This window comes from Centruroides sculpturatus, unplaced genomic scaffold (genome assembly GCF_000671375.1).
Source record: "Centruroides sculpturatus isolate CEXI.00-Female unplaced genomic scaffold, Cexi_2.0 scaffold162, whole genome shotgun sequence".
Taxonomy (NCBI): domain Eukaryota; kingdom Metazoa; phylum Arthropoda; class Arachnida; order Scorpiones; family Buthidae; genus Centruroides; species Centruroides sculpturatus.
Genome location: NW_019384555.1, coordinates 798,564 through 821,950, shown reverse-complemented (window position 1 = coordinate 821,950; position 23,387 = coordinate 798,564). Strand labels below are relative to the sequence as shown.

General features: G+C 32.7%; 2 protein-coding genes across 4 annotated transcripts in view; one reads left to right on the top strand and one right to left on the bottom strand.

Moving 5' to 3' along the window:
• Positions 1-2,127: 2,127 nt before the first annotated feature.
• Positions 2,128-12,715, top strand: LOC111623839 (probable glucosamine 6-phosphate N-acetyltransferase). Of its 3 annotated transcripts, none has more exons than XM_023366554.1 (6): positions 2,128-2,369; positions 3,213-3,378; positions 3,597-3,659; positions 3,959-4,089; positions 4,275-4,336; positions 12,498-12,715. In XM_023366554.1, exons 1-6 carry the CDS (start codon positions 2,352-2,354, stop codon positions 12,649-12,651), a joined length of 594 nt encoding a protein of 197 aa, XP_023222322.1. In that variant the 5' UTR covers positions 2,128-2,351; the 3' UTR covers positions 12,652-12,715. The 3 variants fall into 3 exon arrangements, with proteins under 3 accessions (XP_023222322.1, XP_023222323.1, XP_023222324.1); XM_023366555.1 differs by lacking the exon at positions 2,128-2,369 and adding an exon at positions 2,586-2,806; XM_023366556.1 differs by lacking the exon at positions 2,128-2,369 and adding an exon at positions 3,005-3,126.
• LOC111623838 (complex I intermediate-associated protein 30, mitochondrial-like) overlaps positions 12,713-23,387 on the bottom strand; it is a 20,558-nt gene continuing 9,883 nt past the window's right edge. Inside the window, exons 3-5 of the mRNA XM_023366553.1 lie at positions 13,344-13,526; positions 13,084-13,269; positions 12,713-13,013 (exon numbers count right to left, since the gene is read on the bottom strand). Of these exons, the coding sequence (XP_023222321.1) occupies positions 12,789-13,013; positions 13,084-13,269; positions 13,344-13,526 (594 nt within the window). The 3' untranslated portion in view covers positions 12,713-12,788. The remainder of the gene's footprint in view (positions 13,014-13,083; positions 13,270-13,343; positions 13,527-23,387) is intronic.

The following is a 23,387-nucleotide window of genomic DNA, read 5'->3' as shown; positions in this document are numbered from 1 at the left end:
GTCTTATCCGCCGAGATATACGGTATCGAATCGCGCTTACGATTCACATTTCTATATCGCGTCTTAACAACGCCATCATTTTTCTTCGTCGTCATTATGTCTTTTCTATTATTAAAATAGAAAACGATCGTCTCGAACTGGTGGAAAACCGTATTAAAAGTTTGGTTACTCCGACACCGGACCGCAACGGCTATCTCCGCCAGTACGCCCTAAAACTGCGTAATAATATTCGGGCAAACTAAAATAAAGAAAACCTCGAAACTTCAAATTTGCAACTTTCTATCGCCACTCGACTTTTCAAACGATTCAATTACATTCGTAAGTAGGCTAGAAATATTTAAATAAGTAATCGATTACAACGAATTTAATATTGATATATCTAAAAATTTTCTCGAAAATCCGATTTTTCCGACGATAGAAATAATCGATTAGACAAGCGACCCTAAAAAGCTTTTCCGCGCGAAACCCGTCCCCGTTTAGGTGTTAAGAGGAGGCGGTGGCGAAAAGAAAAATGTGCCCCGACGATGCCCCGACTCAAAAAAGTCTACCTAGACCGGGCGTGGCCAACATACGGCCCGCGGGCCAGATCCGGACCGCCTAACGAATTTATGTGGCCCGCCATCAAAGTTTCAATATAGGTAACGAAGTCCGAATAGCTCGATGAAAAATTCTAACGCCTGAAAAAAAGAAAAGGTCAACAACTCACCGCGCGTTTAGAGTTAACCCTCCATTACAAATCTCGTAAGTACAGCGTAGAATGTTGATAAAGCACGATAATGCGAAAAATGTATCTTTTTTTTTTTTTTAACTCTTTCCGCCCTGTGGGCACTAAGAGGGCCTCCTTTTGCCAGCCCATTATGGGTTCGGCTGCCGGGTGGTGAGGGGCGGGGCCCGACATATCCGAACGGACCACCCCCCGAAAAATTCCTGGGGATTTTTCCACCCGTTCGGATTCGAACCCGGGTCCCTCAGAGCGGTAGGCCGTCACCTCCACCGCTGGGCCATCCGGCCCGAAAAATGTATCCGTAATTTCCATGTACAGTTCGGTTTCTACCGGGTGACACCGCAAGATCTCGCACCGCCTCAAAATCTTCTTAGGGCAGCCTCTGGTTCGCCCCGTGGAAAAAGTTTTTCTTCCAGTTCGGCCCGGGGACAAAAACCGTCGGCCATCCCCGACCTAGACGATGCCTGGTGTAGGTAGGCTTTTTTGCGAGTACAGTATACCGTTAGCGTACACATTTATTACCAGCCACTTACTATTCGGACGAATAAACTATTAGAATGTTGTGAATTTGTCTCTTTAATCCGATTTTCAGTTCGGTAGACTATCATATACAGCTTTCAGGTTATGAACTTCTTTTATTGGTTTCTCATACGCATGGGCGTAGCGAGGGGGGAGCCTGGGTGGGCACGGCCCCTCCCAGGTAACCTGGTGCCCCCCCAGGAAATTACAGCCGTAAAAGTGTTGAGTCGATTTGTAAACACCTAAAGCTAAAATAAAAGTTTTGAATACTAAAAAAAAGGTGAACGGCTTGCTCGGTGCCCAATAATGAACAATAATTTGAAATAATTCAATTTTGTGTCATGTTGGCCTCCACTAGGCCCCCCCATAACAAAACTCTGGCTACGCCCATGCTCATACGCATTTCGAACTCATTTGTAATTTAAGTCCGTCTTCAGTACAAACTGTTTTTTTATTAGAATGTTTTCGGAAGATTTTAAAGTCGTTTCTTCGACATTAAAGGGATCTACGAACGTAATTAACGGAAGGCGGGAGTTTACAAAAACTACGTCATTATAAACAATAGGAAGGGGGTCGAAAGTAACGGTCCCTTCCCGCCCGTACAGCGGAAAGCCAATAAAGAAAAACACGCTACTTTTGTAAAAGTAAAATTATCAAAAAGTATCGATGTATTTATTTAAAGTCAAAATGCGCGTAATTTTTGCAAAATTGTTTGTTCGTTTGTTTATTTACGGCAACGCGACACTCGGCCGATCCGCCTAGGGGGATGCCTTCCGGGAGGTCTTTTTAAGGGAAAATTGCCCCTATTTAGGCGGAGAAAACCCGGGAAACTCCGCGTGGCCGAGCCAGGCGCGAACACCGCCGGACCACCGGCGGGCCTTTTGGCAAAATAATTATAGTTTAATTTACTACAAAAAAACAATACAAATTACAAGTTTACATTTGTATTTACGAGTTTGGAAAAGGAAAAACTTTTCATTTATTAAAATAGTGGCAAACCGAATGCGGAAATTTCGATGTCTATGATTGTTGACATATGGCGAAGGAAGAATGTCGTACCGGTTAACCTTCGCGGCTTTCCCAGTCCGGTGGCGAGTACAACGGCGAAATGGAGTCGGAGGCAAAGGTGAATATTCCACTCGTCCATTTTTTAAAACGTCTAAAGTATTTAGTCCGCCATTTCTCGCGACGTTAATAATAATAAATGGTCCGACGGCCGATGCCGAGAGAAACGTTTATTTAACGTTTTCCACCTAATAAATGGCCCATTGTATTAGGTGGAAAACGTCAATGTTTCTTTATATAAACGTTTCTCTCGGCATCGGCCGTTGGACCATTTATTATTTGAGGAGCCGAGTAGATATTTGGTCGACATTAATTAAGAATGTTGCAGTTAATAACTGCGGAGCTTTTAATTTCGCATTACGCATCGCGTACGAAACAATATGTCGAGCGCGAGAACAGCCAACTGTCTGTCATTGTCATTATTGTCGATTTCTACGGTATTTATTGGAAATCGAAGCCTTCGACTCGTAGACGAAAAGTTGACAATTATTCTCAGACGTAAGCTATTTCAATTTTTGTCGCACTTGTTTAATTTGAGGAATTTGTTGTTCGATTATCTCTTAAAATGATTAAAAATCGCTCTCTCTAATCCGACGTACGTACTGTACTTTCGTTGGATAATTAATTAATTTTGCATAAAAACGTATGGAAGTAATTTTAAATTATACGTTACGTAAATTTATTGGTCTGTCTGTCTAGTTGCTTAAATCTACTAGATTTTAAAATTTGACATTTTTATTAAAAGAAAATAAAGATGTCTGAAATAATCTTGATAGAATATTTCCAATGAATCTTTCTCTTTCGTTTGTTACATTTAAGTAAGAAACGATTTACGCGCTCTATTTACTCTATTCGTTTTCTACCAATAAAATCGTTTATAATTAAATTATTTTCTGGTTTTTAGCGTAATGGAATTTGTAACGAAAACCAGGAGTATTTATATTCGATGGAAATTTTGAAAATGGTCGATTTAGAAAAAGGAAAAGCTAAATTTAATCCGCCTCTAACGGTATTAAACCCGGGAGAAAATTTGAAAATGAGACCGCTTTCTGTAGGCGATTACGATAAAGGTAAGGCCACGATCGTTTTAATTATTTATTACTATTAAATCGGCCTCGGTAAAATCGAATAAAAATACGTGACCTAGACCCCGTGACCCATTTAGTAAAAATGTAACGGGTTAAACGGCATTCCCCGTCGGGAATCGCTTCTTAAACATTAAAAAAAATATATTAAATAGATACTGAATATATCAAAAAATTTGTTATTGTATTTTAATGTTTTACAGGCTTTATTTATTTACTGTCGCAGTTAACCAAAGTTGGGAACGTATCCCACGAAGACTTTTTACGTAAGTGCCTTTTGAAGATATTATAAACTAAAAAGTAAAAAGATTAACTATGGAAACAACATATACATAGTTCAAAGGTATATACTGTATATACTTTTGAACAACACTCACTGATGAGAACATTGTCATAAAGGCTGTTGTTTCAAAGTTGTTTTGTATGCTTTTCAAAAAAAAAGAAAAAGAAAAGAAAATGCATACAAAAAAAGGCTGTATATATTTTATAATAATCCTAATACATATTTACTTAAAACTACAAAAATATAAATTCTTATAATTTATCTGTTTACTAATTTTTATAGGGAGATTTTACTCTATGAAAGGTTGTCCGGATTCTTATTATGTGACGGTTATAGAAGATATTAAAAAGAACAGAATTGTTGGATCGGCAACGTTATTTATTGAAAAGAAATTCATTAGACAAACGGGATTGGTGAGTTTTTCGTAGTTTTTTTTAAAGCTTATTAAATTCTTTAATTTTGTGAAACTTTTATTTATTTACAAAATCTCTAATACTATTTTGCTTTTTTGATATATTTTGTAATCTTACGTTAAACAGATTTATATACGCATACTTATATTTTATAATTAAATTCAAAAACTGTAACTTTTTTCTAGAGAGGACGTTTAGAAGATGTTGTAGTTAGCAATGAATATAGGGGGAAGCAACTAGGAAAATTGTGAGCATTTTTATTTATATTGAAAAAAAATTGATTTCTTTTAATAAATTTTCAGTAATGAAATTCTTTTACAAAATTAATGTATAAATAATAATCAAAGTATAAATCCAGTGTGTAAATGGTATGCCTGCCTAGAGAAAGATTGATTTAATTTGATTTACTAATTCGCAATATGGGCGCGTGGTATACGGCTGGCCGCGACGGTACTTAATATAAGGACCTAACGTGCAATTAGCTGGCATTTGAGAGACGATTAATGATATGCCAAAGCGAATTCGTGTCCGATCTCCCGTAATTATACGTTGATGTGTTACTATGAGGCTGTTTGACCTATAGTAAAGAAAGAAATCAAGATTCTGGTGAAATATAGTATCTGCTAATTGGAATTTTAATTTGTAGCTTTACTAAATAAAGTATTTAGCAAATTATATAGAAGATGGATTCGGATTCAATCGGGAGTAAAAATATTTTTTCTTATCTGAATCTGAGATTGGGGAGTGGATCAAACGTGTTAGATCAGATCACCATAGAAATCTTTAGAATCCGATTCAGACTCGAATAGGTCTGTCAAAGAGCGGCAGAAACCGTTAGCATCTAGCTGACGTAAATGTACCGTACACGGTGCATCGCTTGTTAAAATGATCTCCAGCAGCGTAAATCAGCTTTAAGTGACTTTTGTTTTTGAAGTTATACTGCTGTTTTTATATAAATCAAAATGCCGAGTCAGAGTAACGTATCCGTGGAAAGCACCAAAGGGTCTGAGCCTCCCAACTAGAAACTTCACTTAATAAGCTAAAAAGAACTATGTATTATAAATTTAACATTTAAAATAAAAGAAAAAAATGTATGATATTTCAGAATAAGAAAAATAATATAAACAAAAATGAAATATTCAATAAATTCCTGCTAAACATCAACCCAAAACAAAATTTGCACAAGATTTTAGAAGTCAAATTTATTCAGATGAAATATTTTTCAAGACCTTATCAAAGTTTCAGATCCCAATTCTTAGTTGGGGATCCTGAGCTGAGATGATAAGTCTTTAAAAATTCTTTTGTGAACATCAATCCAATACTTAAGAGTGTTTTTGGATTAATGTTCTATTTTGAGCAGAGTTGTTGGTATCACAACAATTTTACAATTCCTGCTAATATTCAGTTTACTTTAAAATAAAATTATACATGTATATAGTATATTAATTTAAATATATGCAAGCAGAACCCACTATAACATTTCTGGGTATATCAATATCAATAAGTTAGATCATGCAGAATTATAGCTGATGCTATAAAAGTATATTGCAGAAAGTTGATGACATTTGTATTTCTCAATCTAACAAATTTGTTTTTACAAATACTTGTTTTTTGTGGTAGTCATCTTAAATTTTATCTTTGGTACTTTCAAAAATTGCAGCTGCTAATTTAAAGTGAAACTTTTGCAATTTGAATATAGTGTATTCACTCAGACACAAGGCAAATCTCATCATTAATTTTATTTAATTGATACGTGATAAAGTGAAACTTATTAAATTATCTTTTTAACAAAACTAGTATTTTAACCTACTTTACCATATTATACATTTGTGTGCTTACAGTTTATAACTAAGATTTATACTTTGAGCTATTTAATTATTATATAGTAAATGGGTACACAACAACTGGGCAACAGAAACTTAAAAATTTATGCATGCTTAGCAAGCATATGATTTGGCAGATTTTATTTATTTATTTTTTTGTAAATATTGGTAAAATATAGATAAATATAAATATAGTTAAGACTTATGAGGTACAAGTTATAAGTTATGAACTATGAGTTAAGAGTTATTTCCAACTTAGGAAAAGAAAATACCATTGTTAATAATTTTGTCAGAACAGTTAACAAATCACATGAAAGAAATGCATGTTCTTCAAAAACAAATTCTTCCAAAGACCTTTTATAATTTTTTTTGTGTAATTGTTGTCCGTTTTTACTTATATTTGTTAATTTTAGTAGTAGATATCAACTTGTTCTTAGAGACTTTTCTATTTGCTTGTAAAATAAATAAATAAATGTTATGTAATCTGTGTAAATATGTTAATTAAAAAATCATTCTTTTAACTCGTAAATTTAAATAATATTTTTTTAAGAAATGAGTTAATCATTTCTTAAAAAATATTATTTAAATTTACTGTGTAGTAGATCAGTAGAAAAGAATGGTGATGTTTATAAAGAAAACAAAAAAGTTTGTATTTTCTCTATTCATCTCTTATTTTGTGGTCCAGACATCCAGCGCCCAGTTGACAGTGTCCTTAGTAAATGGCTTGGTTTACGAATCTTGAATAATAATTATAATTATACTTCCAACTTAATTAAAACAAGTTTGGTAAATTTTTTTTACATTTACATAAAGCATGCTGGATAAGTTTTTTGCACAGAATTAGGTTCAGAAAGAACTTTATCAAAACTCTAAGGAAATACAAATTTAGTTAATCCTTAATTATTAAATTTTTATTATAAATAATTACACACTAATATTACTTTTCTTAGAAAAAACTTTCTCTCTTATGGAAGACGTGTCCTGTGGTCACTAACTATGAATTTGGCCAGGTTCGTGATGAGATATTTGGTTAGGGAAGTATGAGCCTGGCATATCTAGGTTAAGTTTATTACCCCTGAACATTTGAGCAATTCTAACTCAAACTTAATCTCCAGAATAGCAGGCTGACATTTTTATTACTGTCTTGATCATCTGGCTATCAGAACTAATTCTGTAATATAAAAGGCTTTCTTATACCTTGATCTAGAATGTTTTACTTCTTCAAAAACTGGTTGTATAGAATAAAAACACACAAATATACCCAAAACCAGTAAAAGGAATATGAACAAAAACATTCATATCAGTTAATAATTTTATTCCTTCTATTGGTTTTGGTTGGTTGTTTTCACCTTGATCTAGGTTATTAAATATCAAAAATTTTATTTAAAATAACAAAGATCATTTAATTATCAATAGATATTCCAGAAATTAATCCAAGTCTTTAATGAAATTTATAATTATTGAATTGCTTTTTCTATTATGAAAAAAATTTATCTATAGTCCAATATAGAAAGTTGCATGTTACAAATCAAAATTAGCTGAAATTTTAATTTTATTTGAATATTTTCAGCTTATCTTAAGACTAGCAATCTAATCATCTGCCAATTTTACCCCATAATTACAGACTCTTAGACAAGGGGGAAAAATCACCAAAAGTGTCTTTATAGGACATGAAAAATTCTTTATGCACTGTAGACTTTTAATAATTACATAGAAATGTCTGGTTTCAGAATATATGGATTGCTATGCAGAAAATAGTTGATAAGTGTCTAGTGTGTTTTTCCTTCTCTACCCAGGTTTTTGAAAGGTCTCACCAAATTAACAGCACGTTCAATAAATCATAAAAATGAAGAATTCCATATAAACATAGGTCTGAAAATGCTTCTTTTCAAAATTATACCAAGCTATGGTTTTGATGTCTGTTTTCGTGTTCTTTAATACAATGAACCCATACTCTAACTCAGAAATAGCAAAGGTTTACATGTATGGTTGAGCTGAAGGCAATACACATGAAGATGTCTGCCATTTTTCAGTTAGAGTAATGGTTTATTGTATTAACACTTTCTAGTCCAATATCGTATGACACACATTTGACCTTGTACTCTCCTTGAGGTCCACGAACGTATGCTTTATGTTTATTTATTTATCATTGTTTTAAATGTGTTTTCTCATAATTTCTATGTTAATATAGTTTTGGATTTATCGATAATATAATGCCTAGCTTCGTATGTTGACAGAACATAAATCGAAAATTATAAGTTAGTTAATATTATTAGTTATTTTAATATTTTAAAAAAATATTAAAATAACTAAAATATTTACATAAATATCTAGTTTATATTAATAACTGTCATTAAATTAAATTAATTAATTAGAAGTTATATTAAATATACTGTAGGATAAAACAATTTGCATTAATGTAATAATAAATGTAAGAAAAGTGGCAACATGACTGATATTTAGACAAACAAAGAATTAAAAACATTAAATTAAAATTAAGAAAATATATGATAGTTTTCATGTACTAATACTTACATTTGACAAAAAGTAAATACTTTATTATCTGATTATATAAAAATTACATTTAAAAACATACATCAAACAGCATACATAATTTATTTTCTATGAAGCACTAAATCTCTATTGGACATATTGTCATAAATTTTTGTCAGATGCTAAAAAACATCTGATAGGATAAAAATAACATCATTCCATCAAATTCAATCACAAACTTTTCAAACAATGCAAATATGAAAAAAACCAAAACTTTTCTTAGTTTAAATTTCATGTAAACAGATTAAAATATCTAAAATCCAAACTATATCAACAAATCTTTACATAACATAGATCAAATTAAAGAAAAAAATGATCTTTAACACAGTTTAATAATGAAAACCAGGAAGTTGAATTTTCAAAAAGCGTGATTGCATAAATATGGTAAAAAGCATAGCACTCAGATAGTGTGTAGCAAAAAGGCCATACCAGAAAGTGTTAAAAGAACACTTAAAATGTCACTCGAAAACATAACTTCAAAACCGTTGCTTGCTATTAATTTGTATTACATAAACATTTTAAAATTGCTATAATTTTGAAAGGAAGCATTTTCAGACCTATGTTTATATGGAATTTTTCATTTTTATGACCTGTAGAATATGTTGTTGGTATTTTTGAAAGGTCTTGCCAAACTTTGTGTAATAATTCCTCAGAAAACTTTAGATCTTTTTAGAAGCTGAGAGATTGATTTTCAAACTTGTAGACTGTCATTGACATTTAACATTGTTTTTGTTATTATTATTATTCTAAGATTTACTAATTATTATAATACAGTGATACCCCGAACTTACGAAATAGGTGGGACTGAATGATAACCGCCTAAGTCAAATTCGCGTAAGTTGGGGTATAATTTTGCAATTTGTGTAAAATCCAAGTCGGATGTATGTAAGCTAATAAACCTTCTTGATAAAAAGCACTGAGTTCAGCGTTAATACGATTTTTCTTGTATCGCAAGTACTTTCGACGAGTATTATATCGTCGTCTTCAGGCGAAAAAAGAACAAAATTTGAATTAGAACGTGCAGAATGTTCCAAGTAGAAAACGGAAAATTTTTCTTGTCAATTTCTAAATTATAGCGTTCGGTAATTCCGTTGGTCACGTGCAACAAGCTTTTGCTGGAGTTCGAAATATTTTAAATCCACACGACTAGCAGCGCATGCGTTGAGGAGCGATCGTACTAATTGTGCGACTCTTGGCGCTTTTTGCTATTTAAACGCTGGTATAAAGTAACCCATATTTCGGGCAAGTCGAGTGTGGGGACGTTGCATGCGTCTGTGGTCATTGTAAGGAGCGCTTCCCAAATAAATGTAATTCTTCTGTTGTTACAGCTCCTGAGCAACGCTGTTTTTGACCATAACGGGTTATAGCCCTGCTGTAGAACTTTTCTGGCNTAGAAAAATCGGGAATATACGCAGTGCAACTGGAAAATCCAATAACGGGGACAATTGAGAAGTATATAGGGGCAACGACAAGAATGCTCGCTTGCCGTATCGCGGAACATCAAGATGATATAAACAAAGGAAGACAGACCACAGAGCTCGCCAGAAAAGTTCTACAGCAGGGCTATAACCCGTTATGGTCAAAAACAGCGTTGCTCAGGAGCTGTAACAACAGAAGAATTACATTTATTTGGGAAGCGCTCCTTACAATGACCACAGACGCATGCAACGTCCCCACACTCGACTTGCCCGAAATATGGGTTACTTTATACCAGCGTTTAAATAGCAAAAAGCGCCAAGAGTCGCACAATTAGTACGATCGCTCCTCAACGCATGCGCTGCTAGTCGTGTGGATTTAAAATATTTCGAACTCCAGCAAAAGCTTGTTGCACGTGACCAACGGAATTACCGAACGCTATAATTTAGAAATTGACAAGAAAAATTTTCCGTTTTCTACTTGGAACATTCTGCACGTTCTAATTCAAATTTTGTTCTTTTTTCGCCTGAAGACGACGATATAATACTCGTCGAAAGTACTTGCGATACAAGAAAAATCGTATTAACGCTGAACTCAGTGCTTTTTATCAAGAAGACTATACAATTTTGGCGTGAGTTTTATTTATTTATCTATTTCTATAAGCTAATAAACGTTCTCGTTAATCTTAACTCGTCTTTTGATTCGTTCATGGTTACAAGAAATCACCACGTAGAGTCTCTGTAGATATAACAAACACAGAAATATAGCTACAATTTATTTTGTGTTATCTATGTCGATTCCGCACGAACACGTAATTCCGAACACGTAAGCCAAACAATAGTGTGAGGGGAGTGAGTAATTGAGAGTTGCGTGGCGCTTAAACAAAAGAGGAATCGACAAGATTTGAAAATCGTGTAACTCCGGGTTTGTGTAAGTTGGGGAATTACTGTATATTCATTCTTTTGTTGGACAGGTTTTAAACTTTTCAAAGTCACTTTTATGAATAGTCACTCAGTCTTGTTGATAAAGGACTTGCATTTCTTGTTGAACAAGGTATAGTTCCAAACAGGAAAAAAGATAGGAGTGATCAATTTTTGAATGTATATTGTTGGATATTATCAACTGTAAAATTGTTTTCTATTTTTAAATTTTTTCAAGTTTATATAATAATAAAATACAGTAGAGCGTCGTTTATCCGAAACGTCTGTTATCCGAAAGAATTCCAGTCGACAAATTTAAATTTTCGCCAGTGCTGTGGTGCTGCAATCTTTGGCTATGTCTTGGGCTACTCAAATATTTTATGTTTTTGATACTAAATTAACCTCTGAAGTATAATTTTTTATTGTTTTTATATTTTTCAATATATTTATTTTGTTTGTACAAAATAAAAAAATAATTTTTAACGATACAATTGTCTTCGTTAGGCTTAACATCGACGAAAATTCAACGCGAAGCGACATGCAACGGAGAAAAATTTCAACACGGGATAAATTCATATATTTTTTCGTACATGATTGGTTATCCGAACAACTGCAGTCCCCAATTGATTCGGATAAACGACGCTCTACTGTATTTATCAATTAATATTAACAAAAACAATATGATAAAGTTGTCATTTGGCATTCATTTTGTATTTTTGACACAAGAAATTTAGGACATTCCATTTCATTTATTACATAATTACATCTACAATGACTTGCTAATGGAAATACATATATATTTTAATGTTTGAAATGGGATCTTTTGGAACTGTGTACTAGTAATGGTCATTCTTTCAATATCACTGGTGTTGTGTGGTATATGGTGGTATGGATTATGCAAAACTTTTATTTCTGTTCTAATGATTTTTGTGCAGGGTATAAGCTAGTGTGGGCTAACTGTAGAAAAGTATTGTACATCTAGTTGGAATATTTTTGAAGTTATAAATTGCAAATCAGTTTCTATATGTAAAATTAACCGTGTTATTTATTGTCATAAGATAGGAAACATTATTATGTGATGAAACTGCCAATTTGACTATATATTTATTCTTTCCATAATTAGTTAGAATATCAAATTAGGGTTTATTAAAATGTTTCTAATTATAAAAATTGCTTTCTAACAATAATTAGATAAAATTTCATTAATCTGAAATCTTAAATTTGCTGTACAGATAATTGAAACATTCTGCACATAAATAAAACGGATATTCGTTATATTTAGATTCTATTGAGAAATTTTTTGAATAATATTTATATATGAGAGACTGAAGATTAATCATGAATATTCACTTGTTTTCACAAAATAATGGAATCTAAAGATGTAGGATGAATTGAATGAGTAGTAACTAAGTAGTAATCTGAATTTAAATAATAATTCTCATTTAAATTTAAATTAACACTTCCATTATAAGGAAGTCATATTATAAACAGTTAATAATGATACCAATGTTCATTTTGTTGAATATTTAATTACTGTGAGTTGTTAATAAAATGATAATATTGAAGAAAAGTTAATGGATATTTCTTTGTTAAAAATTGATTATTACTTTATTTACATAAAAACATAAAGTATAACTTTAAATTCAAACCATTCATAAATTTAATATATTAATATCTTGTTATTATTTTCTCATAGATTGGTAGAATCGATGCGCCAACTAGCTGAGCATCTCGGATGCTATAAAGTAACTTTAGATTGCAGAGATCAAATGGTCAAGTTTTATTCTGAACTAGGATTCGCATTGGAACCAGGAAACAGTAATGTCATGACACTTCGGTTTCATGAATAAAATCTCAAGAAACCTATGCAATATATGACTTGTTGTTTTATTAAATTTTACTTATTAACTATTGACGTTTAGTTTGTTTATTTATTTTCTACTGTACATATAATTAATTAATCAAACAACAATAGTTAGAATGAATATTAACTGCCAATAACATAAGGTGGAACTTGATACATTTCATAAGCAAATTCCTCTTTATAATGCTTATCCCAATATAATCCAATGTAATCAATTTCTAGATGAAATGATCCAGTTATGTCACCTGCACATGTAATTCCTAATGATGCAATACGATTTAATGGTATTCTAACTTGTTTATCTTGTATTCTCCCTTTACTTGCAAGTATAAATTTTGAAAAAGGAATCTGTTAAAAGTTAAAATTATTAATAATCTACAAAACTTATAATAAATTAGCTTTATAAATCATTATTTACTTTCACTGTTTGCCAGTAAGGTCCTCCCCTTGTAAATAAAACATAGTGGTAAATATCATACCATGTAACATCGAAATATCCTGCAGTTGAAATGTTTAATAAATAAGAGCGTCCATCACCTCGAACTCTTAGAACAAGATGTGTAAATACTTCCCAATCAAGATGAGTGTCTCGTTTAAATGATTTCTAATTAACAAAGTTTTTGAAAGATATAATTAAAATAACTCCAAAACTAAAAGATAGTTTTAACAATAACTTACTGTAGCTCTAATGGAACGAATATTACAATATCCTGATCGATTAACTCTACCATCTTTAGGCACTTTATTGCTTAAGACACCTGAAAACAAGCCACGTCTATTTTTAGTAAGTGTGAAACTGCATTCACTGAATCCTTCTTCATTATCTTTATCACACGTTGGAATCCATTTGTCTAGATTTTCCTACAAAAAATAAAATTTTCCAAAATTTATTATCAAGTTAAAGACAGCTTAAATAATCTGTAACAAACAAAATTTTTTTTTAAGATTATGTCATTACATATTACATACATATCCTCATGCTGCTCACCCTTTTTGAATTAAGAGTAAGCAAAAGCAGACTATAATCTTACGAACTATTCATTCAACAACTTTTTCCACACCTTCCTGTCCAGACATCGTCTTTGCTCCTTCCAGTATACGTCCTCACATTTTCTTTCTGACTCAACACCTTATGTTCTTTCAGATACTCATCCACTTGTTCTAACCAAGACTTTCTTGGCCTTCCCATCTATCTTTCCCATGTATACTCTCTTCAATACATTTTGTTCTTTCAATGTGGCCAAATCATTACATGGCCAATTTCCTCCCCTTTTCGACCACATTCTCTTTCAGCACTTGTTCATTTCTAGTATAGACACTCCTTTTTATGCCATACACTCCTCTCAAATACTCATCTCACAATGTAGTAATGTGAATCCTGTGACTCTTCTGCCATATCCATGCTTTACTCCCTTACACAGCCATTCACACCTCTTTGAACATACTTTTATTCCTCGCAAATCTACTCATTGCACCCACCATCTGAGCTCCAGCATTCATTCTTCTGGCAATTTGACCACCACCATTCTTAACTGTCATACTTCCCAAATATACAAACTCATTCACCATCCAGCTCAATCATTCAATCCATTTGTTCATCTTTGTGTTTAAACACCATCACTTTAGTTTTGTTCACATTCACTCACAGCATATATTCCTCACACACCTGCACAGTGTCATCTGCATACAACAAATGACACTCATTCATTTTCAATTCTCATTCCACACACTCAAGTACTCTGGATCTCATGCATGCATTCATGAAAACATTAAATAACCATGGCAACATAACACATCCTTGTCTTACACCCCCCTCAACTGTGAACCACTCAGACACTTTGCCATCACGTGTACACATGCTTTGCTGTTTTCATACATTGCCCTCACATCTCTAATTAGTTTACCTCTCACTCCATAATCATATAATACTTGCCACAGTTTCTCCCTATTCACTCTATAATATGTTTTCTCTAGATCAACAAACACTGCAAACACTTTTTCATCCACCTTCCTCCACAATCATTTGTAACGTGAAGATCTGGTCCATCACCCCCTTCCCTTTCATAAATCCACACTGCACTTTCAACATTTGCTTTGCAGTCAGCTTCTCAACTCTGTCAACCAACTTTTGTGCAAACACTTTTCCATATCTGCTCAGCAAGTGGAAGTTCTTGCAGTGTCCTTTCACCCTTTTCCTTGTATATTGGAACAATCACAGCATTTCTCCAATCACATTGCACTGTGCCTTTATCCCAACATAGTTGCAGAGTCATAGCATCCATTCTGCCCACATTTTAACATTTCTGCATTCACTATCAAAACCAGAAGATTTGCCATTTTGCATTCTTATTGTATTCCTAACCTCACTCACGGGTCACATCGACCACTATCTTTATTACCTGAACAGTCTCTCAAAATATTCACACCACCTATTATCCACCTCTCATTTATCCCAATAACAGCTCACCATTTGCACTTTGTACACACTGTACACTTTTCTTTCTGTTGCCACATACACTCTTCATTTGCTTCCAGAATAGTTCTCTATTTTCCTCAAATGCCCCTTGTAAATGCTCAGTCCATTCCTCATTCATTCTGTCCTTGCTTTCCTTAATCACTTGTGCAGCTTCTCTTTCTTTGCTCAGTATTCTTCTCACACACACTGCATTCAGTTGACCCATGTATGAAGCCCTTTTCACTGCTTGCTTGACTCTTTCATTCCATCATGCAGTCCCTCTCTCACAGCCTACTCTCGTTACACTATAAACCTCTTTTGCTGCTTCTATCACACAAGATTTTCCAATGCTTCCAAACCTCCACATCACACAATTCAATATGCTCTCTATACTCATCAGGCACTGTTTTCACTCACTGCAGAGCCACTGTTTTCCTCCTTTTTTCCACCACCCAATCTTCAGTTGCATCCTCTATCACTAATAGTCCAAGCTACAGTCAGTTCCACTCATCCTCCACTACACCTCTCAATCTATATTCATACATGACAAAATCTAACTTATTATATTACTATGACCTTTCATACAATTTTCCCATGTGTACTGATGAGTGGTCTTGTGTAGAAAAAAAGGTGTTGGACACCCTTAGGTCTCTTTCCACACAAAATCAACCACTCTCTCTCTCCATTATTGTTCACCCAGTGATCACCATATAGATCCAGCACTCTCTCAGAAGTCTGTCTCTTCACATCCATCCATTCACATCTCTGGTTATAATCACACATTCCAAAGGTCATACTTATCCAAGACATCCCTTAACATTTCCCAAACTCATCCTTTTCAGCATCCCTAGCAATATTCACTAGGCATAAGTACAAGACAACAATCACTCTCTGCACCTTCACTTTGAAGTGCACCCACATCATTGTTCATTTGCTTATATTCCTTCATGTATTTTTTCATATGTGAATTCACTAAAAAACACTCTTGCACACCACACCAAATCAACACATTCCTTTCACTTGTCTCACTCATGCGAAGAACATCTAACTTACTTTCAGTCATTTTCCTTATTAATTCATTCACTTTACGTCTTGGTTCTTTTACATTCCATATATTCAATTGACATTCACACTTCCACTTTCCTTTTCTCAACCGATTCCTGTCCTGCTGTTGGGGGACAACTCCCTGCTTTTTTCTTTTGTCTTCTTTCAACAAGATAAAATTTTCACATTGTGGATGTTACCCCATGTTATAACCCCCAACCTGGAGGACCATTGATACTGCCTTAGTCTGGCCTCTATCCTCTGACTTGTTTGACATGGGTATCCCTATTGGTAGCAAAGCACCACATCAAGGTGGAGATCTTGGAACAGGTCATAATCCTGATACTAATTATTATAATAATCTTGACTAGAAATAATACAATAAAAATTAATAAAGTTTTTCCAGATTATGCCAGCTGAACTACACTAGCTTGTCTAGTTTGGAAAATATACAGAAAGAATTCTTGCAAGACACATTAACATTATTCTCAAACATAATAACACCTAAACACAAATTTCCAGCAGACAATAAACAAATATGAGGGCTGTTTTTTCCCCAAGCTTTAATGGTCCATAAAACAAAGACAAGTGTAAATAACAAAATGAATTTATTACCAAAAGTTAGGTACAAACATGGTTATTTTTCAACATAATCACTATGAAGATTGAGGAATTTGTCATATCTGTAGACGAGCTTTTCCATCCCCTTGTCAAAGAATGTTGCCGCAAGTGAATTGAGATGGCCTTAACAATGTTGTTTTGAAGATCATCATTAGTTCATAAGTCTCAAACCTCTGCCCTGCTAGCCACATTTTCAGTTCAGGAGTCTTCACATATCAAAAAGTTTTAAGCTGGGTGGAAGTCAACACCACCTTAAACACCCAGCGTATAGCACCCATTTAGCACCGAGCAACTCCCATCTCTTTCTGAACAGGAAATGGCTAGGAGGGCAGAGATTCTAGACTAATGACGACCTTCAAAAAAACATTAGGGCTCATCTCAAGTTATTGGTGGCAACATTCTATGACAAGGGAAAAGCTTGTCTACAGATATGATAAATGCTTCAATCTTCACAGTGATTATGTTGAAAAGTAACCATGTTTGTACCTAACTTTTGGTAATAAATTCATTTTGTTATTTACTCTTATCTTTGTTTTATGGACCATTGAAGCTTGAAACTGCATGTGTGGTACTATCTAATAAAAATATGATATTTTATTATTAAAAACTTATAAAATGGCAAAAAGCTTAATTTTGAGGGTAGGGATGAGTTTTATAAAAACTGTAAATGTTAATGATGATTTTAATTGTTATTAAGTCCAATCCTACTGAAGATATGACATGGGACCATCCTCTATCTTCCCATCTCCTTGACCTTTAACCATCAAAATTTAATAGCATCAATTCCCCCTGCAAATGTTTCAAAAATTTTTGACAAAAAGCACAGGAGTTAAGCTCGAAAGAGAGTGAACAAAATCATGCCCCCACTCACAGAAAAAACCTTGACTTTTTTGCATTTCTCAACAATTCAAGGTTTCAAATCCAAAAATGTAAAAATCTTGGGAGTCATTTTTTGGCTTATTGCCATACTTTCCCTCTGTTATATATAACATCCAGAAAAATAAAAAAATTGTAAGATCAATTTTTAACAAATTGTAGCTTAATTAAATCTGCCATGGTGTATTTATAAGTTAATATTTTGCAGATCCATATTTGCATTGTATGAAAAACTGTCATCAAAAAATGTTGCAATTACTTCTATTTGATGAATCAGCAATTTTTGGGATCTTTTATGAAAGATCCCTTAATTTATTATTACTACTATTTTTATTCTGACTGACAATGTGATTTTATAATAAGACATAATTATTATTAAACTATGACTACGCAATAATTTTCAAATGTGTCCTGGATAAATTAAAGTTCATCAACAGATAAATATTGATAGAAAATCTTTGTATTCAGTTTTCATATCACAAATATATATGAGATATTATATGGATTTACTTTATTTATTAGTAAAAGATTTTCAAAACATTCATCTTCCTTATTTTTATTACAAAAAATTGTATAAATAGTTTATAGGAGTTTTTTCATTCCATCATGCAGTCCCTCTCTCACAGCCTACTCTCGTTACACTATAAACCTCTTTTGCTGCTTCTATCACACAAGATTTTCCAATGCTTCCAAACCTCCACATCACACAATTCAATATGCTCTCTATACTCATCAGGCACTGTTTTCACTCACTGCAGAGCCACTGTTTTCCTCCTTTTTTCCACCACCCAATCTTCAGTTGCATCCTCTATCACTAATAGTCCAAGCTACAGTCAGTTCCACTCATCCTCCACTACACCTCTCAATCTATATTCATACATGACAAAATCTAACTTATTATATTACTATGACCTTTCATACAATTTTCCCATGTGTACTGATGAGTGGTCTTGTGTAGAAAAAAAGGTGTTGGACACCCTTAGGTCTCTTTCCACACAAAATCAACCACTCTCTCTCTCCATTATTGTTCACCCAGTGATCACCATATAGATCCAGCACTCTCTCAGAAGTCTGTCTCTTCACATCCATCCATTCACATCTCTGGTTATAATCACACATTCCAAAGGTCATACTTATCCAAGACATCCCTTAACATTTCCCAAACTCATCCTTTTCAGCATCCCTAGCAATATTCACTAGGCATAAGTACAAGACAACAATCACTCTCTGCACCTTCACTTTGAAGTGCACCCACATCATTGTTCATTTGCTTATATTCCTTCATGTATTTTTTCATATGTGAATTCACTAAAAAACACTCTTGCACACCACACCAAATCAACACATTCCTTTCACTTGTCTCACTCATGCGAAGAACATCTAACTTACTTTCAGTCATTTTCCTTATTAATTCATTCACTTTACGTCTTGGTTCTTTTACATTCCATATATTCAATTGACATTCACACTTCCACTTTCCTTTTCTCAACCGATTCCTGTCCTGCTGTTGGGGGACAACTCCCTGCTTTTTTCTTTTGTCTTCTTTCAACAAGATAAAATTTTCACATTGTGGATGTTACCCCATGTTATAACCCCCAACCTGGAGGACCATTGATACTGCCTTAGTCTGGCCTCTATCCTCTGACTTGTTTGACATGGGTATCCCTATTGGTAGCAAAGCACCACATCAAGGTGGAGATCTTGGAACAGGTCATAATCCTGATACTAATTATTATAATAATCTTGACTAGAAATAATACAATAAAAATTAATAAAGTTTTTCCAGATTATGCCAGCTGAACTACACTAGCTTGTCTAGTTTGGAAAATATACAGAAAGAATTCTTGCAAGACACATTAACATTATTCTCAAACATAATAACACCTAAACACAAATTTCCAGCAGACAATAAACAAATATGAGGGCTGTTTTTTCCCCAAGCTTTAATGGTCCATAAAACAAAGACAAGTGTAAATAACAAAATGAATTTATTACCAAAAGTTAGGTACAAACATGGTTATTTTTCAACATAATCACTATGAAGATTGAGGAATTTGTCATATCTGTAGACGAGCTTTTCCATCCCCTTGTCAAAGAATGTTGCCGCAAGTGAATTGAGATGGCCTTAACAATGTTGTTTTGAAGATCATCATTAGTTCATAAGTCTCAAACCTCTGCCCTGCTAGCCACATTTTCAGTTCAGGAGTCTTCACATATCAAAAAGTTTTAAGCTGGGTGGAAGTCAACACCACCTTAAACACCCAGCGTATAGCACCCATTTAGCACCGAGCAACTCCCATCTCTTTCTGAACAGGAAATGGCTAGGAGGGCAGAGATTCTAGACTAATGACGACCTTCAAAAAAACATTAGGGCTCATCTCAAGTTATTGGTGGCAACATTCTATGACAAGGGAAAAGCTTGTCTACAGATATGATAAATGCTTCAATCTTCACAGTGATTATGTTGAAAAGTAACCATGTTTGTACCTAACTTTTGGTAATAAATTCATTTTGTTATTTACTCTTATCTTTGTTTTATGGACCATTGAAGCTTGAAACTGCATGTGTGGTACTATCTAATAAAAATATGATATTTTATTATTAAAAACTTATAAAATGGCAAAAAGCTTAATTTTGAGGGTAGGGATGAGTTTTATAAAAACTGTAAATGTTAATGATGATTTTAATTGTTATTAAGTCCAATCCTACTGAAGATATGACATGGGACCATCCTCTATCTTCCCATCTCCTTGACCTTTAACCATCAAAATTTAATAGCATCAATTCCCCCTGCAAATGTTTCAAAAATTTTTGACAAAAAGCACAGGAGTTAAGCTCGAAAGAGAGTGAACAAAATCATGCCCCCACTCACAGAAAAAACCTTGACTTTTTTGCATTTCTCAACAATTCAAGGTTTCAAATCCAAAAATGTAAAAATCTTGGGAGTCATTTTTTGGCTTATTGCCATACTTTCCCTCTGTTATATATAACATCCAGAAAAATAAAAAAATTGTAAGATCAATTTTTAACAAATTGTAGCTTAATTAAATCTGCCATGGTGTATTTATAAGTTAATATTTTGCAGATCCATATTTGCATTGTATGAAAAACTGTCATCAAAAAATGTTGCAATTACTTCTATTTGATGAATCAGCAATTTTTGGGATCTTTTATGAAAGATCCCTTAATTTATTATTACTACTATTTTTATTCTGACTGACAATGTGATTTTATAATAAGACATAATTATTATTAAACTATGACTACGCAATAATTTTCAAATGTGTCCTGGATAAATTAAAGTTCATCAACAGATAAATATTGATAGAAAATCTTTGTATTCAGTTTTCATATCACAAATATATATGAGATATTATATGGATTTACTTTATTTATTAGTAAAAGATTTTCAAAACATTCATCTTCCTTATTTTTATTACAAAAAATTGTATAAATAGTTTATAGGAGTTTTTATATAGAATGTCAGTCAAACTCTGTTAGAAAAGATATTTTGGTAAATTAGCCAAAATTTTTACCAAATTTACCAAAATATCTTTTATATATAATCTATATAAATAAAAATGTAAATGTTCGTTTGTTCAAAATCTTAAATCTCTGAAAGTTCTTAACCGATTGTTTTGAAATTTTGACACAACATTGCATTCAAATATGCACATTTTTATATTATATAGATGTTGAAATTCCCCCACGGGGAGAGGGACAAAATTAAGGCTTACCGTGAAGAACTCGGCTTATATTATACTATTTTAGATGCAGTTTTTTGCATTTTTGATTGCATTTTAATAGGGTACGCCGAGAGAATGTACACTAAGAAAAGATTTTTCAAATTTCCCCCCAAGCGGAGTGTTATACATTTATAATAGATACATTTTGAGCCACAGCAAGTATATAATTATAGTAATTGTCTGAATTATTATTTTTTTTATGTAATAAATAAAGAAAGAATAAAGATCAAATATATACATTATATATATTATAGTAATACAAAACCTGATGATGTATTGTTCTAACATTTATAGATATGTAACTAAAACTTGACTCAAACTTGTTTGCATATCTATAAATAGAGCTATAGTAATGCATAATGCATTACTATGGCTCCGTTTATAGATATGTATAGCTTTGCAAACATTTATGCACTGTGGATTAAAAAATCCAGCAATGAATTGCATAGCTTTCCTGGCTGTTTTGAGATTTATTTAGAAAATAACTTTTACATTTTTAATTAGATAATAATAAAAGATTACACTACACACAACTTTCTTTATGAGATTTTGTTATAAAAACTTTCTATACTTTTAATTATTATTGAATGGCAAAAAACTTAATTTTGTGGCTAGTGATCAGTTTCATAAAAAATTGTAAATAATGATGTTATACATTATCAATATTAAGTCCAATTTGAGATATGACATATCATCTCCCTTGACCTTTCACCACCAAAATTTAATAGCATCAATGCCCCTTATACATAAACTGCCATGCCAAATTTCTTTTCTTAATCTTTAGCCCATCCTGAGATATTAAACAAAGTAGAGCCAATACATATCTACAAATTTGTTTTTTTTTTTGTCTTCTGACTTTTTTGGGTTCAGGTGGTCTCAAAACATGGAGATTTGCAAAAAACTCAGAGGGTCAAATTTGACATTATTCCAATATTTTACATAACAGCCAAGAAATTAAAAACTAGTGCATTGCCATGGTGCCAAAAACATTGATATTGCTATGTCTATAAATATGTCAGTTATTTATATTTTATAGCTTAATCAACTATAAAATATAACAAAGCCTTTTCTCTTCACGAAATAATGATACATGTAAAAATGTAACACTCTAAGCCAGTGATTTCCAATGTACTATACTCCGTGGTATGTACTGTACAGTACTGTATGTTTTGGGGTTTTTTTTAATTGATAATATAAATGATTAATACATTAGAGGTATGACAATTCCATAATTTCACAGATAAATTACCATATATTTCTGCAGATAAGACAATAGTTGAATCATAAAAAAAATCCCCCAAAATCCAGGGTTGTCTTATAGGACAGATACAAAAAAATTTAGATTGAAATTTATATAAATTAAAACCATTGTAAAAAAACAGGCAAACTGTAATTATTTACTAGTAGAGAGTAGGGTATGTCCACAAAATAGAATAGCCCATACGACGTTTTTGTCAATAGTCGAGGTCATTGCCCGAATGCCCGAATCAGTGCAAATGTTTGCAACAATAGCAAGGCAGTGTTGCCAGATGCAAGAAAATAAAATGTTTTCATTTGAAAAATTACGAATAGGGCATAATTCTGTATACACTATACAGTATTATTATCCAGATGATGATTACTGATCTAAACTAAATTCATAGGCCATTGATAGTTTGGGGGTCGTCTTATAGGACAGATATATGCTAAAACTATAAAACTTGGGCGAAAATTTATACTTCATCTTATCTGCAGAAATATACGGTAATTAATAAATCATATTTAATGGTTTAATTAACTAAATAAATAATTATTTACTTCCATTGAAAAAAATTCATCTTAGATTATCTGTAATTCAATAAACAACTAATATTGTTTGAATTTAAGATTCAAACAATATATCTGTTTATTGACTTACAGATGACTGTAGTTCATGATAAAAAGGAAACAACACAAATGTGTTTTTCATTTATTCCATTCATTCAAAAAGACATTGCAATT

What these genes read in the sequence shown, in the direction of transcription:
- LOC111623839 (XM_023366554.1), top strand. An exon ending in TGTAGGCGATTACGATAAAG is followed by an intron (nt 3,379 to 3,596) that starts GTAAGGCCACGA and finishes AATGTTTTACAG; the next exon opens with GCTTTATTTATTTACTGTCG. An exon ending in GGGAAGCAACTAGGAAAATT is followed by an intron (nt 4,337 to 12,497) that starts GTGAGCATTTTT and finishes ATTTTCTCATAG; the next exon opens with ATTGGTAGAATCGATGCGCC.